This window comes from Odontesthes bonariensis, chromosome 9 (assembly GCF_027942865.1).
Source record: "Odontesthes bonariensis isolate fOdoBon6 chromosome 9, fOdoBon6.hap1, whole genome shotgun sequence".
Lineage (NCBI taxonomy): Eukaryota > Metazoa > Chordata > Actinopteri > Atheriniformes > Atherinopsidae > Odontesthes > Odontesthes bonariensis.
In genome coordinates, this window is record NC_134514.1 from 1,190,040 (window position 1) to 1,207,674 (window position 17,635).

At 44.4% G+C, this 17,635-nt stretch overlaps 2 protein-coding genes across 6 annotated transcripts; one reads left to right on the top strand and one right to left on the bottom strand.

Moving 5' to 3' along the window:
* Positions 1–733: 733 nt before the first annotated feature.
* rnf169 (ring finger protein 169) lies at positions 734–6,689 on the bottom strand. 2 transcript variants are annotated; one of them, XM_075472717.1, is made up of 6 exons: positions 6,337–6,687; positions 5,204–5,274; positions 4,604–4,681; positions 3,607–3,707; positions 2,329–2,422; positions 734–2,030 (listed from the first exon to the last, which is right to left on the bottom strand). In XM_075472717.1, the coding sequence occupies exons 1-6, from the start codon at positions 6,629–6,631 to the stop codon at positions 987–989; spliced, it is 1,683 nt and encodes a 560-aa protein (XP_075328832.1). In that variant the 5' UTR covers positions 6,632–6,687; the 3' UTR covers positions 734–986. The 2 variants fall into 2 exon arrangements, with proteins under 2 accessions (XP_075328832.1, XP_075328833.1); XM_075472718.1 differs by lacking the exon at positions 4,604–4,681 and having other exon boundaries at positions 6,337–6,689.
* On the top strand, positions 6,487–13,409 carry lipt2 (lipoyl(octanoyl) transferase 2). Of its 4 annotated transcripts, none has more exons than XM_075472723.1 (4): positions 6,487–6,790; positions 10,044–10,358; positions 10,425–10,551; positions 12,704–13,409. In XM_075472723.1, exons 2-4 carry the CDS (start codon positions 10,050–10,052, stop codon positions 12,955–12,957), a joined length of 690 nt encoding a protein of 229 aa, XP_075328838.1. In that variant the 5' UTR covers positions 6,487–6,790; positions 10,044–10,049; the 3' UTR covers positions 12,958–13,409. The 4 variants fall into 4 exon arrangements, with proteins under 4 accessions (XP_075328838.1, XP_075328834.1, XP_075328835.1 ...); XM_075472719.1 differs by lacking the exon at positions 6,487–6,790 and adding an exon at positions 7,847–7,934; XM_075472720.1 differs by lacking the exon at positions 6,487–6,790 and adding an exon at positions 7,856–7,938.
* Positions 13,410–17,635: the final 4,226 nt, after the last annotated feature.

Here is a 17,635-nt window from a genome sequence, read left to right on the forward strand (position 1 = left end):
CCTCCTACCTCAGGCTACTCCTACCTCAGGCCCCTCCTACCTCAGGCCACTCCTACCTCAGGCCCCTCCTACCTCAGGCCCCTCCTACCTCAGGCCCCTCCTACCTCAGGCTACTCCTACCTCAGGCTACTCCTACCTCAGGCCCCTCCTACTTCAGGCTACTCCTACCTCAGCTCCCTCCTACCTCAGGCTACTCCTACATCAGGCCCCTCCTACCTCAGGCTACTCCTACATCAGGCCCCTCCTACCTCAGGCTACTCCTACATCAGGCCCCTCCTACCTCAGGCTACTCCTACATCAGGCCCCTCCTACCTGAGGCTACTCCTACATCAGGCCCCTCCTACCTCAGGCTACTCCTACATCAGGCCCCTCCTACCTCAGGCTACTCCTACATCAGGCCCCTCCTACCTCAGGCTACTCCTACATCAGGCCCCTCCTACCTCAGGCTACTCCTACATCAGGCCCCTCCTACCTCAGGCTCCTCCTGCCTCAGGCCCCTCCTACCTCGGGCTCCTCCTACCTCAGGCCCCTCCTACCTCAGGCTCCTCCTGCCTCAGGCCCCTCCTACCTCGGGCCCCTCCTACCTCAGACTCCTCCTACCTCCTAACCGGGTTTTGGTACCTGCAGCTGCTGAGCGGATCGGAGGAACCTTTAAGCTCCAGAACATCAGAACCTTTTGGTGAAACCGGGTCGATGATGTTAAAGCTGCAGAAACAAACCAACACTTCTCTGGACCTGTCAATCATTTAATAGATCAGATGAAAACAACTCGAGTTGATCGGGTTCTGGTTCAGAACCGGGCTCAGTCAGGCCCGGTGGGTCGTCAGATTCTGGTTCAGAACCGGGCTCAGTCAGGCCCGGTGGGTCGTCAGTGGAACCCGCTGAGCCCGGTTCTGTCAGGCCCGGTGGGTCGTCGGTGGAACCCGCTGAGCCCGGCTTTTGGTGCTCTGCTGGTGTTTGGAAGACATTCGGGGACTTTGCATATTTCAGTGCTTCTTGTTGATCCGCCTGGACCTCCTCAGGCCCCGCCTCCTGTGGTTCTGTGTGGACCGGCGGTTCTGTGTGGACCTCCAGGACCGCAGGAAGTACTGGTCGGGGCTGGGCCGGCGGCCGGCGCCGCGGCTCTCCAGGTCGAACTGTCTCTGCAGCTTCAGGGCGAGCGCCCGGTCCTGCTGGATCTGACCGAGGCGCCGGTCCTGCGCCGCCCGGCTGCCGGGCCGGACCCTCTTGGGTTCCGGGTCCAGGTGTTTGGTCTTCTGGTTCCTCTTTGTGCCCCTCCTGGAGGTAGACTGGTTGTGGGCGCCGCCGCTCTGCGGCTCGTTTGGCACCAGTTTACGCTGGAAACCCGAGTTCTTGCTGAATGGGGAGAAGGACGCCTTCCGGCTGAGCGGCGCCGCCCCGCTGCAGGACTCCGGCGTGCCGCCCGCCGCTTCAGAGTCCGAACGCCCGCGCGGAGCGGCGCCACTGCCGTAGCGGATGGCGGGGACCCGGATCTTTACAGAGTCTACGGCCGGAGGCTCGAACAGCAGCCGTCTCTTGTTGGACGCGGCGCCGTCCGCCGCTCGCCACGGGTCCCCGCCGCCGTTGGTCCTCTCGCAGACCGGGCTGGTCAGCGTGGCCTTGGAGTTCACCTTCAGGTTCTGGCGGTCCAGCTCAATCTGGCGCCACTTCTGCAGGACGGCCGGGCTGGCCTCGTAGCTGGTGGCCTTCTGCAGCCCGCGGGTCAGGTTCCGCGGCGTGGATTTCACGATGGCGGGCTCCAGCAGCCGGCCATCCGGCAGGCGCTTGGGCGGCGTGCACGGCGAGCACACGATGGGCTTGAAGTGGTTGAGCTCCTCGGAGATGCTGTCGTTGCTTTCGGGGCTGATGGAGCGCTCGGGCCGGGTCGGGGCGAGGCCCAGCGGCGTGGACGAGGTCAGAACCGCCCGCCAGGTGAGCCGCCGGTCCGGCGCGGTGATGGGAGCCGAGATGGAGCGGCTATTCTCCGAGGAGAGGAGGATCCCCGCCGCCGAGCTGTGGCTGATCCCCACCTGAGAGAGAGAGGGAACCAGGGTCAGAACCAGGGTCAGAACCAGGGTCAGAACCAGGGACAGAACCAGGGTCAGAACCAGGGTCAGAACCAGGGTCAGAAGCGGGTGAGAACCAGGGTCAGAACTAGGTTTAGAACCAGGATCAGAACCAGGGTCAGAACTAGGTCAGAACCAGGTCAGAACCAGGGACAGAACCAGGATCAGAACCAGGTCAGAACCGGGTCAGAACCAGGATCAGAAGCGGGTCAGAACCGGCCTGCGACCGGAGCCTGAAGAACTGACGCTAACAGAAACGTACCCGCTCCATGGCGGCCGCCGGCTGGACCACCACCTTCAGCTTTCCTCCTCGGTCCTCCATCGGGTCGGTGCAGCTGCGACTCCTCTGACAACCACTGAAGAAGACGCACACAGGGGTCAGAGGTCACACAGCGCCTGCTCCCACCAGCTGATATCGGCTGTGTTCGAAACCGCATACTTCTCCTACTACTCCTACTACTACTACTTCTACTACTAATACTACTCCTACTACTAATACTTCTCCTACTACTCCTACTACTAATACTACACCTACTACCTTTTTGTTGGAGTTTGAGTTTTGAGATTCTCCTAAATGTTGGGTATGCATCATGAGGTTACTACTCATACTCAAACTACCCAAGATGCAACGTGACGTCGCCGATCGTCATTTCCTGTCAAAACGGCAGTTTCAAGCTAGCTACAACGAGGGTAGGTTCACTTCCTGTTTTCAAAACAAAAGCACCAATTGTATGGTAATGGCTTTCCCTATGATAAAAGGCAATGGGTATTTTATTTTGTGAAAATAACAGGAAGTGCGTTAGCTCACTGCGGCTAGCTTTAGTAGCGCCGAATTCGTGGGAACAAAATTGTAAACAGCCGGTATTTTGTCAGGTTTTCAACACGTTGGGGATCTAAACGACTACTTTCTCACCTGAAAATGTTTCAAATGTTGCTGAAGTTTACAGAGTTTAGAGCTTAAGAGAAATCAGCTTCAGGCCGGCTGATTTCGGCTCGGGCAGGAGCCAAATGCATTGTGGGTAAACGCTCTGCATACTGTCTGATCGATCAGTATGTAGTATGTAGTATGTAGTATGTAGTATGTAGTATGCAGTATGTAGTATGTAGTATGTAGTATGTAGTATGTAGCATGTAGTATGCAGTATGTAGTATGTAGTTTGTAGTATGTAGCATGTAGTATGCAGTATGTAGTATGTAGTATGTAGTATGTAGTATGTAGCATGTAGTATGCAGTATGTAGTATGTAGCATGTAGTATGCGGTTCCAAACACAGCCACTATGAAAATTTCTCCTGATTTTCCCATGATGCCACAGAGAGGCTCTGAGTTTGAAGTGTGGCAACAGTTACGTCAGGTGGTCTCCTTGAACCAATCAGAAGCTGCTAAAGCTCAGACTGGAATCACCTGGAACACACCTGGAATCACCTGGAACACATGTTGGTGATCCTGACCGATTTAATGATGGACCGCTCGCTTTAATCGGACCGAACCGATCCCTCATTTCTGCCCGTGATGAGTTCAGGGTCTGTGGGAAAGCTCACCTGCTGAAAGCTGAGGAGTTCTTGGTTTTCCTGATGAAGGCTGAGATGTTTCGGATCCTCCGGCTGATCGGCTCCTCGTTCTCAGAGTCTGACAGAACTCCCTGAGAAGGAAAAGCAAAGCTCAGAGAGACAGACCAGAAGGAGAAGAAGAAGCTGAGACAGAAATCTTGTCCCGCGCATTTGTGAATCTTGTCCCGCGCATTTGTGAATCTTTTCCCGCACATTTGTGAATCTTTTCCCGCACATTTGTAAATCTTTTCCCACGCATTTGTGAATCTTGTCCTGCGCATTTGTAAATCTTTTCCCGCGCATTTGTAAATCTTTTCCCGCGCATTTGTAAATCTTGTCCTGTGCATTTGTAAATCTTGTCCTGCGCATTTGTAAATCTTTTCCCGCGCATTTGTGAATCTTGTCCTGTGCATTTGTAAATCTTTTCCTGCACATTTGTAAATCTTTTCCCGCGCATTTGTAAATCTTGTCCTGTGCATTTGTAAATCTTGTCCTGCGCATTTGTAAATCTTTTCCCGCGCATTTGTGAATCTTGTCCTGTGCATTTGTAAATCTTTTCCCGCGCATTTGTAAATCTTTTCCCGCGCATTTGTAAATCTTGTCCTGCGCATTTGTAAATCTTTTCCCGCGCATTTGTGAATCTTGTCCTGTGCATTTGTAAATCTTTTCCCGCGCATTTGTAAATCTTTTCCCGCGCATTTGTAAATCTTTTCCCGCGCATTTGTGAATCTTTTCCCGCGCATTTGTAAATCTTTTCCCGCGCATTTGTAAATCTTTTCCCGCGCATTTGTGAATCTTTTCCTGGGCATTTGTGAATCTTTTCCCACACATTTGTGAATCTTTTCCTGGGCATTTGTGAATCTTTTCCCGCACATTTGTGAATCTTTTCCTGGGCATTTGTGAATCTTTTCCCGCACATTTGTGAATCTTGTCCCGTGCATTTGTGAATCTTGAAGGAGAAGAAGAACCCGATCAGAACCAGACTCACCAGTTCTGGTACCGACCCGTCTCTAAGGACCACAGAGCTCCTCCTCCTCGTCTCCTCTCGGTCCTCAGAAACCAGCAGCTGGAACACAGCAGCCACAGAGCTCAGTTTTCCCACAGTCACTGAGGTCAGTGAAGCAGACATCAGCCTCAGAAAGCTGCTCTTCATCAGCCTGAAGCAGAACCAGGACCAGAAACAGAACCAAGACCAGAACCAGAACCAGGACCAGAACCAGGACTGATCCTGGGTCAGGTTACAGAACCTGATCCTGGGTCAGGTTACAGAACCAGAACCTGGGTCGGGTTCCAGAACCAGAACCTTGGTCAGGTTAAAGAACCGGAACCAGGGCTGATCCTGGGTCAGGTTACAGAACCAGAACCTGGGTCGGGTTAAAGAACCAGAGCCAGGGCTGATTCTGGGTCAGGTTACAGAACCAGAACCAGGGCTGATCCTGGGTCAGGTTACAGAACCAGAACCTGGGTCGGGTTCCAGAACCAGAACCTGGGTCATGTTCCAGAACCAGAACCTGGGTCGGGTTAAAGAACCAGAACCTGGGCTGATCCTGGGTCAGGTTACAGAACCAGAACCTGTCCTCTGACTCACCTTGTGTTTCCCCATGGGGCCGGACAGAACCTCTGCAGACTTTGGGATGAGAGCCGGACAGACGAAGACTTCTGAGGAGAGGGCGGCGAGTTTAGGTCACCGACAGGAAGGAGAGAAGAGTCAGAGTTAATGAAGGAAAACTGTTTCACACTTTTCTGATTCAGACTTTAGTCTCTGAAGGATTACTGTGGTGACATGTTAAAGGTTTAACTCCGGCTCAGCTGAACTTACAGCTGTCTCACCCAGTGTTACTCTGCTGTAACTCTGGGTGGGACAGCTGAGCTCCTCCTCCAGCTCAACAAGTCCGGACAAGTCCTCAGAGTCCCTGAACCCACCAGAGTCCCTGAACCCACCAGAACCTGCTGACCAGACACGGGTCAGTCACAGGGGCATGGTTACGTGGGGCTGGGGGGGGGTGCCCTGTCCATCCAAAGAAAACTGGCCAGATAAAAGGCCACAATTTATTATCTCTGTTTGTGTCTTGTATTGATAGAATAAATGCAGGAGGAAAGTTTATAGCTTCCCCCCTCTGTAACCTTAACCCCGGATGTTTTTGTAATGATCTGAAATGTAGACTTAATGAAGGTAATAAAAAGCTGGAGTTGGCTGTTCTACATTTCTTTACAAAAAAACAAACAAAAAAACAAAAGAAAACTTCATTAAAAAATCCCACACACACATTTATGCTAGTGTGACCATATTTTCATTACCAAATTGAATTATTACAATTATTATTATTATTATTATTATTATTTTTATGCTTAAAGTTGTAGTAGTGGTTTTCAAATATTGTTTTCTGCCCCCCCCAGATGAGCTAACTGCCCCCCCACACATGCCATTCTGCTCACACCTCTGGTCAGTCATGTGACCCGTTCACCTGACTGAAGTCCAGGATGAAAACCATCCTTTAACCTCCTGACTGATGACGCTGCTTTAAACCTGCTAGTTTTGGTTAACTAGCCTGCTTTAAACCTGCTAGTTTCGGTTAACTAGTCTCCAGTAATCAGTTGTTAAACTGTCCGGCCTCGGGCTGCTTAAACTTTATTAAAGTTTTGCTCCTGAGCAGCTAAAATCCGCCATAAAACCCAGAACCGCGGCTGAAGCCGGACTTTCCCCCGCTCACAGACACCCACCTTTGCGGTCCCTCCTGCCCGCTCTGCCGCCGCTCCTCTCGGGCTCACTCCTCCTCCGGAGCCGCTCCTCGCTGCCCGAGTGTCTCCGGGCCGGGCCGAGCGGACAGGCCGGGTGTCCGCAGGCCGGGCTCCCGCCGGGCTGGAGCTCCGCGCAAGCTGCGCACGTCTGTGCGTCGTTTTCCGGCGGGCTGGAGCCGGACCGGAACTGGCCTCCGGGCCCGGACCCGGACCGGGACGCGTCGGCGGCGGGGCTGGCCGGATCGCCAGGGTGTTCGGCGGACCCTGCGGTCGCCATCTTGCTCTCTCCGGTCCGCTCTCACAACAAACCCCGCCCTGCCGCGAGCAGAAACAGCGCGAGCGCGGAGTGGACGCGCGTGCAGCCCGCCAACCGCGGAGCCGGCGCACAGCAGCGCGAGCCCGAGGTGTGGCCTTCAAAGTAAAAGCTCCGACACAGGTGGGTCATCACAGAAAGTCATCAGGGAGAGATGCACGAAGAAGAAATGGTAGACACACAGTTACCCCGATGCCTTACGGAAAAAATGTAGAAATGTGTAGGAAAATAAATCATTTAACATCCAGTTTATTAAATAAACTATATTATATATATTATAAAGAAAATAAATCATTCAACATCAAGTTTATTAAATAAACTATATTATATATAATGTATATTATATATATATATAATATATATTATATATAATATAATATATATTATATATGATATAAAGAAAATAAATCATTTAACATCCAGTTTATTAAATAAACTATATTATATATAATATATATAATATATTATAAAAAGATCCAGTTTATAATATAATATCTAAATAATTATGATTACAATTATTTGAATTCCAGTTGGCTTGAATTGGAATTTATTATCTAAGTGCCTTGAGATGACATTTGTTGTATTTGGCGCTATATAAATAAAAATGAATTGAATTGAAATTGAATAAATTAAACTGATTATGAGTCAGAAACCACTTTTCCTCTTTATTTTTTCTCTTTTACTTACAGAAACGGGCGTTTTATGGATTAAATATTTGATTAAATACTAAATTCTGTTTTAGTTGTTTGAACTTCTGAACATTTTCACACCATTTTTAAAGCTTCCATCTTCATATATCGATCGATCGAGAATAAAATGAACAACACTGTAAATAAAGTGTCACGTGACTCCGGCACATGATTGGTTACATTTGTTTACATAAAACAACTTTCTGTATGGAAGAAAAGCCATTTGTAGTCACATTCATTACAGTTTGGTTTTAATTAAATAGTGTCCACTGTTTAAGAACAAAGAAAACCTCAGAAATAACCCCAGACTGATCTTTTTTTACCACTTCTTACTTATTTCTTATTGGTGTAGATGGCTTTCCGTCACACTGTAAATATGTTTTCCAAAAAGTTCAGATGAAATCAGATATTAGCAACAGATGATTTATTGTGAAAGGGCTTATTAATTTCCGGGTGGGACGTGCGGCAGCGACGCGCTGCGTCACCCGGAAGTCGACATGGATTTCACACCAGAAGAAGAATGGAGACGCGAATCCAGCGGGTGGAGGCGGATTCCTGAACTCGTGCTGTCCCTTTAGGCAGGTACCAACCATGAAATGAAATAAACTGACAGAAGAAGCGACTTTAATCTGAAATGACTTTAATCTGACTCTGTCCGGCTTCCGTTGAGCGTGTCACGGAGGTCAAACGGCTGCTCAATGACACGCTGAGAACCAGCACTGAGGTAACCAACTCACCAGTTGGGAAAATATGTTTTGACCCATCTTCTAGCAAGAACAATTGTAAAATTCGTGCTCTTTTCCAATGTAATATCAGATTTGTTTCTCCTGTAATTTTTCACTGAAATAGGCAAGGCAAGGCAATTTTATTTATAGAGCACAATTCGTACACAAGGCAATTCAAAGTGCTTCACAGCTACATAAAATCACAAGAGGCAATAAAATAATTAAAAATAAATAAAAATAATAATATATAAATAATAATAATAAAAAATTTAAAAATTTAAAACCCATTAAAAATAATCATTCATTAATGCATTTAAAAGTGAAGAGTGCAGAAAAAATACTTTCAGGTGTCATATGCCTGGATTTAAACATTGTCAGAGTTGAGGCTATTTGAGAATAGTTGTGTAAATGATTTATGCTGGGATAAAATTTGGTCTCTTCCTCAAAAATTCTTTGTGCTTAATAAGGTTAAAGAAGTGTCATTCAAAATTATTCATAGATGTTACCCGGTTAAATAATTCTTTATCATGTTCAATTTTGTTGATCTTGATCTGAAGTGTGCCTTTTGTGACACTCATACTGAGACCATTAATATACCCGTAAAGCTGTGGCAAGATATTTGTAGATTTATTTTAGATAATACATGCTGTGATTTTGAGCTTCTTCTGCAAAATGTCATTTTTGGTTTTATAAAGAGTGATGCTCCCACTGAAAAAGAATAATTTTTTAATTGATCTCATTTTAATTCTTGCTAAGTATTACATCCACAAATGTAAATTTGCCAAAGTGAAACCCAATTTTTGTGCTTTCATGATAGAACTCCGGATGTATTTCAAGTCAATTTCCTCCTCTAATAACAAGAAAGCTATCAAAACTATAAATCTAGTCTCCCACTTTGAAATCTTTAACTCAGTGTAATCCTCATTGTTCATGTCCCCTGGTATATTTTCTCTCTCTCTCTCTCTCTCTCTCTTCATTTATTATTTAAACTACTTGTGTAAGTATTTATTTTGGTATGCTTATTTGTTCTTCATTTATTATTAATGATACTTGTCATGTTTTTGCACTGTTTTTGTATCTTGTAAAGCAAAATAAAGTTGTATTAAAAAAAAAAAAAAGACACGCTGGGAACCACCACTGCAATGCCTTTTTGAGTCTTGTAGAAGTTTATATCCAGTGGAAAAAGAAAGCCGAATTCTCCGTAAGCATCAGCTGTTTGCGGCGGACACGTGTTTGTTCAGATAACAGTAAAGGGATTTGTGTGATACTGTAGAAAATCTAAAAACAGGAAGATTCTCAGGCAGATTCTGCTCTGAGTTTAAAGTTGATTTCAGGAAGTTTGTTGTGGATTTACTTGAGATCTAATAATCTCCTCAGGAAGAGGGACTGAAACATGTTTCATATCTGAGTTCAGGTGTTTCTGACAACTAAACTTAACTGTTTTAAAGGGAAAGTTTCTATGTTTTTAATCATGACTTAATGTTTTCGTGTTCTGAACATGTTTCTCAGAGTAATAACAACAACATTGTGACGTTTTTCCTGAGTTCTCGACTATGGAAGTTTTTCTGTGCCATCAGAGTTTGAATACGAATTTCTAATGTTGAATTTTTACAGCATCAAAATCAGACTTTGAATGTGAAAAACCAACAGTGGAAAAAAATAAAAAATTCTAAAAACAAAAATCAGTGGAAAAAAATTCAACTTCAAAAAATCCAATGGAAAAAAAATTCAAATGGAAAAAGAACCAGACTCAACATCTTGAATTTGTTGAAGTTGAATTTTTTTTCCACTGAATTTTTAGATGTTGAATTTTTTTACACTGATGGTTTTTCAAATTCAAAGTCTTATTTTGATGCTGTAAAAATTCAACATTAGAAATTCGTATTCAAACTCTGATGGCATAGAAAAACTTCCATACTCGTCTGTCTTCACTGAATGATCTTCATGTTTTTCTGGTTTCAGTTTTTGATGCAGGGCGGCCGGCCCCTGGTGGAGGTGGTCCGCCTGGGACTGGTTTCCTATCAAGAGGGTCTACGGCTGCAGCAGGTCTACGTGAACCGGCACCGGTCGGTTCCGGCTCACGCTCTGCTGCTGTGCCAGCACCCGCCGGTCTACACCACCGGGATCCGCCACAAACCGTACCCGAGTCACCTGCTGGACAAGCTCCGTCCGCTGGGGGCCGATGTTCACCGCGCCAACCGAGGCGGGCTCATAACCTTTCATGGACCGGGTCAGCTTGTGTGCTACCCGGTCCTGAACCTGGGCAGCTTCAAGAAGGTGAGCAGATGACAACGGTGTGCTGTGGAGGATCTGGACACGTTCTAAAGAGTTCTTTCCCCTCAGAGTGTTCGCTGGTATGTGGATCAGCTGGAGAAGACCATCATCACACTCTGCGGCGGCTTCAGTATCCAAGCTTCAAAGTCTCCTCACACGGGAGTTTGGGTTGGAGACAACAAGATCTGTGCTATCGGTACGTAGACTCAGGCTCAGTCGTTCTAAACACAGAAACTCTGTGTGTGTGTGCATCAGAAATACATGTGAATCTTTTCCCGCGCATTTGTAAATCTTTTCCCGCGTATTTGTAAATCATCCTGCGCATTTGTGAATCTTTTTCCGCGTATTTGTGAATCTTTTCCCGCTCATTTGTGAATCTTTACCGTTGCATTTGTAAATCTTGTCCTGCGCATTTGTGAATCTTTTCTCGCGCTTTGTAAATCTTTTCCCGCGCATTTGTGAATCTTTACCTGCGCATTTGTAAATCTTGTCCTGCGCATTTGTAAATCTTTTCCCGCGCATTTGTGAATCTTGCCCCGCGCATTTGTAAATATTTTCCCGCGTATTTGTAAATCATCCTGCGCATTTGTGAATCTTGTCCTGCACATTTGTGAATCTTTTCCCGCGTATTTGTGAATCTTGTCCCGCGCATTTGTGAATATTTTCCCGCGCATTTGTGAATCTTGTCCCAGGCTTTTTGTAAATCTTTTCCCGCGCATTTGTAAATCTTTTCCTGTGCATTTGTAAATCTTGTCCTGCGCATTTGTAAATCTTGTCCTGCACATTTGTGAATCTTGTTCAGTTCATAATGCTGCGTGTACACCAAGAGCGACCTACGCTACCTGAGCGCCGGAAATAATCTTTTCCCGCGTATTTGTGAATCTTGTCCCGCGCATTTGTGAATCTTTTCCCGCGTATTTGTAAATCATCCTGCGCATTTGTGAATCTTGTCCTGCGCATTTGTGAATCTTGTCCTACGCATTTGTGAATCTTTTCCCGTGCATTTGTAAATCTTGTCCTGCGCATTTGTAAATCTTTTCCCGCGCATTTGTGAATCTTGCCCCGCGCATTTGTAAATATTTTCCCGCGTATTTGTAAATCATCCTGCGCATTTGTGAATCTTGTCCTGCACATTTGTGAATCTTTTCCCGCGTATTTGTGAATCTTGTCCCGCGCATTTGTGAATATTTTCCCGCTCATTTGTGAATCTTTTCCCGCGTATTTGTAAATCATCCTGCGCATTTGTGAATCTTGTCCTGCGCATTTGTGAATCTTGTCCTACGCATTTGTGAATCTTTTCCCGTGCATTTGTGAATCTTTTCCCGCGCATTTGTGAATCTTGTCCCAGGCTTTTTGTAAATCTTTTCCCGCGCATTTGTAAATCTTTTCCTGTGCATTTGTAAATCTTGTCCTGCGCATTTGTAAATCTTGTCCTGCACATTTGTGAATCTTGTTCAGTTCATAATGCTGCGTGTACACCAAGAGCGACCTACGCTACCTGAGCGCCGGAAATAATTATTTCTCTATGGAGGGTGAGCTACCTGGGCTACCAGAGTGGATTCAAGCGATTAAACTCAAGCTAACATTATGGTAATGAGCTATGACGTGTTTCGGCGAAAACCAATGACAATCCACAGATTGTAGGGGTCCGACAATCCGCGGGGTTCGCGGAAACAGACGTGTAAACTTTGGTTCCTATCCAAACAATAGTCGTTTAATCCTGAGACTGTTGCAATTGCCGTGTCGAGTGCTTCAATACAATAGTGGAGTGACCCCACGCATACCTTTCTCACTGCAATTAAGTTTTATTTCGGATTTATTTCGTATTTTATTTCGAATTTAGTTTATTTTCACAGCTGCCTCTGCTATTCCTGCTCTTCTCAGGTGTACCTAATGTAGTTTTACATAATTTGTAACGTGATGTATATCTTGTATAACAAATTGTAAATAACAACACGTTTATTCGTGTCCCTGCCCTTTCTTTCCTCATGTTTTTTTCCGCGGGGGTGCTGCACAGCCTTTAAGAATTGAACATTCTAAATGTGACGTCACGAGCTACCAAAGCTACCAAAGCAAATTCTCAAGCGAAGCTTCTCCAGGTAGCGGAGGTCGCTCTTGGTGTACACGCAGCATTAGAGTTGTATTATATAAGGCCAGTTCAAAAAAATGTTTAGCTAATGAAACAAACCAATCACATCAAACATTCAGTTCTAACTTGAAAAGACCTCCAGCAGAATCGGCAATGGTGGCCAATGCTTCGGTCCAATGAACTTAGAGCCAGGATGAACAAAAACAAAAGCTATGATTGATCATGTTGGTGAAAATAATGTTGTTGTTGTTGTTGTCAGGAATCCACTGTGGGCGTTACGTCACATCTCACGGTTTGGCTCTGAACTGTAACACCGATCTGTCGTGGTTCAGTCACATCGTCCCGTGTGGTATCGAAGGTAAAGGCGTGACGTCGCTGAGCCGTGAGCTGCAGAGAGACGTCGGCGTGGAGGAAACCATCCCACACCTGCTGGCCGCCTTCAGAGACCAGTTCAGCTGTCAGTTGACCGAAGGAACAGCGCCTGAACCTGACGAGGTCAGCGGCGTGATCTGAGGGGACCTCACGCGGTTAAGGTGTCAGAGTTTTTTTTATCTGTTCTTTTACAGACACTCTGATGGCACCAGAAGCTTTTGAACTCTTTGAAATCCAATGATTAGCTTTGAAAGTAGCTCTGAGTGGGTACCCTGAAATAACCTTTTATTTATTGAAAGTTCACTTTCATCTCTGATAGTTCAACCTAAACTCGGGTTGATTAATGGATCATTTCACAAACTAACTCCCAACATTCAACAAAAGGTTCTCTCAGACTGGTTCATTAGAAATTCAATGAACAGATTGAGGCTTTATCGTGGTATTTTTACCCATAAAATATCATCAAACTGTACAAAACCATCAATAACATCATGATGCCTGTTTTCCTGTTGTTGAGACAGCCTGATGGAGCTCAGCTCCAACATCTGTAACACTTTGGTGTTTTTGTAAATAAAGATTTCACAGATATGAAAGTGTTGAATGTTCCCTCCATTCAATCCAGTTTTATTTATAAAGCGCCAAATCACAACCAGTGTCATCTCAACATACTTCAAAGATGCAGTCCAATTCAAGCCAATTAGAATTCAATTCATTGTAATGCAATTATAATCCAATCAAACCCAATTCATTAAATTCTAAATATGTCTTAATTCATACAGAGCCAATTTAAAAAGTAGCCTAGCTAAGGAAACCAACAGATTGCATCTAAACTTCAGTTAGAACGAATGCCCCGTCCATCTGTTGTTTTCAAGCTGACTGTATCGACTTGAATGGTGCTCCATTTATCGCATTTATCATGTAGAGTTAATGCTGTGAGCAGGAAGGTCCTCCTGTATCTCTCTGTGTGGCAGTGGAGCTGAAGAAGCCTCTGACTGAACACCGTTATGCTGAGCAGCTTTTACAACATTCTTCTTTGCACAGTGAACTCCAGAGTTTATCAGTTTGTTGCTTAGACATTAAATATTTTCTCTTAAAGGTGTTTTTAATGCTATTTTCAAGTCTGTATTTTGCCGTAAAACTATAAAAGGTCGTAAATCATCCTGTAATCAAAGGTTATAATTTACTCAAATGACACACTTTTTGATGCATAATGGTGGGCGGAGCCTGGTCAGACCAGTTCAGCTGACCAATGGTAGAGAACTAAGTTTTGTTTCAAAAGTGACCCATTTTTAAAGGAAACAGTGGAGAAGTAGAGATGTAACTATTATTCCACATTTAAACACCAGCTCTCTGACATCAAAACAGTCCCGAATACTTTTAAAAAAATGGTCCTAAAGTCCCTGTTGTTACGAATAACATAAACTAGCCTTTGTTGTTGTTGTTGTTTGTTGCCTTGTGAATTACACGGCCAAGCCGGTTAAACTGTAAACAAATAAATTTACAATATTTAGCATTTTATTACATTCAACTTTTAAACACATTTTAATGCTTCACAGTAAAACATATGAGCACATCAGAGCCAGTTGAGCTGGCCTTAACTCACATTTTACAACATTATAAGCCATATAATTTCACTTTGAACACATCAGAGTACATAACACATCATCCTCAATCTGTTTGGGGCAATAAACAAGTGCTAGCATATCGCTAACTAGCCGCTAATGTACAGAACCCATAGAAACCGCTAGTATATTTCAATATCTTAATGCTAATCTGCCAAACAACCCATGTAGATAAAAACACATTTCCCGATTGTTTATAACGTTCAAAATGAACTTACCACGCTGGGCAATGTATCAGAAAGTAAGTGAAAGTATTCTTAAGTTTCATGTTGCTGCTATGCTTATTTTAATGACGGCAAAGAAGTTCCCCTTTTATTTTCTTAACTAAAATTATTTACGTTTTTCGCCAAGACCCAAATCGAACCGTTTCTCAATACCACGTACGCCAAGTACATACTTGTGTACTTACAAGTACGTACTTCTGAGTACACAAGTACGCAAGTACGCTCATTGTGCATTTGGAACGGAAGCGTCATCATCGCTCGTGCCGCACTGCTTTCTGGGATAGCAAGCTGTCTGAAGTCCACACGAGTCACCACAGAAGCAAACTCGATAAAATGGGCGGAGCCAGTACACATCCGGGGATGTTGAGCTACTTGTCAGGATGCGTACTTTGAATTGGAACAGTACTTGGTCCTTCAGTGATGACGTTTCAGAAGTACACGAGTACGCAAGTACAGACAAGTACGCATATTGAGAAACGGCAATAGATATTGTCCTTAGAGCCTTTTCATTAGTAGAGTCTGTTATTGATTTGAAATATAGTTCTATATTTTTATTAAAATGGGGAAAATATGGCATTTTATCAGCAAATTTCCATTTGAAGTCCACACAAGTCACCACAGAAGCAGACTCGATAAAATGGGCGGAGCCAGTACACATCCGGGAATGTGGAGCCTATGGCTGTGTTCGAAACCGCCTACTGCATACTACATACTACATACTAGAAGAAGAAGAAGAACTTTTATTTATATAGCAACTTTCATAGATAAAAATCACAAAGTGCTTTACACAGTAAAACAAAAACCACCAAGAGAAAACAAGTTCATATATGGATACAAAAAAGTGACATCGGGCCAATCAACTAAAAGCCTGTCTAAAGAAGAATGTCTTCAGCTGCTTCTTAAAAGAATCCACAGACTCCGCCTCACGAAGGGACACAGGGAGCTTGTTCCATAATTTAGGAGCAAAAGCCTGGAAAGACAAGTCTCCCCTAGTTTTAAAGGAAGTCCTTGGGACCATGAGGAGGTTCTGGCCTGAGGACCGAAGGGAGCGGCCGGAGCTGTAGGGACACAGCAGATCAGAGACATAACTGGGGGTCTGCCCGTGCAGGGCTCTAAAAGTCAACACTAAAATTTTAAAATCTGTACGATATTTGATCGGCAGCCAATGCAAGTGAGATAAAATTGGGGTAATATGAGTCCGTCTGCTTGATCCTGTTAAAAGTCGAGCTGCTGCATTTTGGACCATTTGAAGACGATTTAAAACAGATTTGTTAAGACAAATAAAAAGAGAATTGCAATAATCCAAACGTGAAGAGATAAAAGCGTGAATCACAATTTCCAGGTCAGAGTTGGACAGGATTGGCCTTAACTTTGCAATATTTCTTAAATGATAAAAGCAGTTTTTTACTAAGTGTCTAGAATGGCAGTCAAGAGACAAAGACTGACCAAACCAGGCAACAAGATTCCTGATGCTCGACTGAACGGACGAGCCCAGAGAACCGAGGTGGTTCAGGACCAGGGGAATTTTTTGCTCTGGAGCAATGATCAGAGTCTCAGTGTTTTTACTATTTAACTGGAGGCAGTTTTCAGTGAGCCAGTTATTTATGCTTGAGAGACAATCCAATAGCTCAGACAGTTTGTGCAACTCTGACTCCTTAAAAGAAAAATACAATTGAATGTCATCTGCATAAAAATGATAGGAGACATTTTTAAAATGACTAATGACTTTGCCAAGAGGGCTGATGTACAGCAAAAACAAAATGGGACCAAGAATTGATCCTTGAGGAACACCATACACCAACTGTTCTGCCACCACCTTCTCCACAACTTTGGAAACAAAGGGCAGTTTAGAGATGGGCCTATAATTATGAGGCTCAGCCGGATCCAAGTTTGGCTTTTTTAAGATGGAACTCATTGCTGCCTGTTTAAAAAAGCTTGGAAAAGACCCAGTAGACAATGAAACATTAATCAAATCAACAATATGAGGTGCAACAAGATCGATGACATTATAAAGCAAGGATGTAGGCATGACATCAAAAGGACAAGAAGAGGGTTTCATCCTTTTCAACAACCCCATAACCTCCTCTATTGATACAAGAGAGAACACAGACCATGAGAAAGGACTAGAACGTACAGGAGTTATGGTCCCTTTGAAAGGCAACACATTTGCCCTGAACTCCTCCACTTTATCTACAAAGTGTTTCAAAAATTGGTTACAGTCCCCAATTGTTGAAACTGGCACCAGAGGAGTAGAAGGTGACACAATTTTATGAATAGTGTCAAAAACAACCTTGGGATTCCTTTTATGTTAATTGACAAGTTTGGCAAAGTAGGCAGATCGAGCCTGTTTTATCATAATATTTAGAGACATGATAAGGTCTTTTAAATGTAGTCTGTACACCTCCAGTTTTGTGGATCTCCATAGACGCTCCACCCTCCTTTTGGCTTTATAGGGGCCACCATGTTCAACACAGCTTCACAGTGTTCATTGAAGGAATTTATGTAAGATTCTGCATCATTACAGGCTCCATTAAAGCTGGGTTGAAATTTTGGGGAAAAATTGGCAACAGTAGTCTGATTTATAAAGCGCTTTTGGGAGACCACATGTTGAGTGCAAGAATCAGCTTTAAAAGATACATTAAAATACACACAACTAAGATCGGACACCTGGATATCCACAACATTCAGACAATTTAAGTCCAGGCCAAAGGAGAAAACTAAATCCAAAGTGTGGCCTTTTTTATGTGTTGGGCCAGAAACATGTTGCTTTAAGTGAAAAGTACTGTCTGATCGATGAGTATGCAGTATGCAGTATGTAGTACTGCATACTGCATACTCATCGATCAGACAGTATGCAGAGCGTTTACCCACAATGCATTTCACTCCTGCCTGAGCCAAAATCAGCCGGCCTGAAGCTGTTTTCTCTTAAGCTCTAAACTCTGTAAACTTTAGCAACATTAGAGACATTTTCAG

What these genes read in the sequence shown, in the direction of transcription:
- rnf169 (XM_075472717.1), bottom strand. Translation starts at nt 6,631, where the DNA reads ATGGCGACCGCAGGGTCCGCCGAACACCCTGGCGATCCGGCCAGCCCC. An exon ending in GCCCCATGGGGAAACACAAG is followed by an intron (nt 4,682 to 5,203) that starts GTGAGTCAGAGG and finishes GCTGTGTTCCAG; the next exon opens with CTGCTGGTTTCTGAGGACCG. An exon ending in AACTCCTCAGCTTTCAGCAG is followed by an intron (nt 2,423 to 3,606) that starts GTGAGCTTTCCC and finishes CGTCTTCTTCAG; the next exon opens with TGGTTGTCAGAGGAGTCGCA.
- lipt2 (XM_075472723.1), top strand. Translation starts at nt 10,050, where the DNA reads ATGCAGGGCGGCCGGCCCCTGGTGGAGGTGGTCCGCCTGGGACTGGTT. An exon ending in ACCTGGGCAGCTTCAAGAAG is followed by an intron (nt 10,359 to 10,424) that starts GTGAGCAGATGA and finishes CTTTCCCCTCAG; the next exon opens with AGTGTTCGCTGGTATGTGGA. An exon ending in CAACAAGATCTGTGCTATCG is followed by an intron (nt 10,552 to 12,703) that starts GTACGTAGACTC and finishes TGTTGTTGTCAG; the next exon opens with GAATCCACTGTGGGCGTTAC.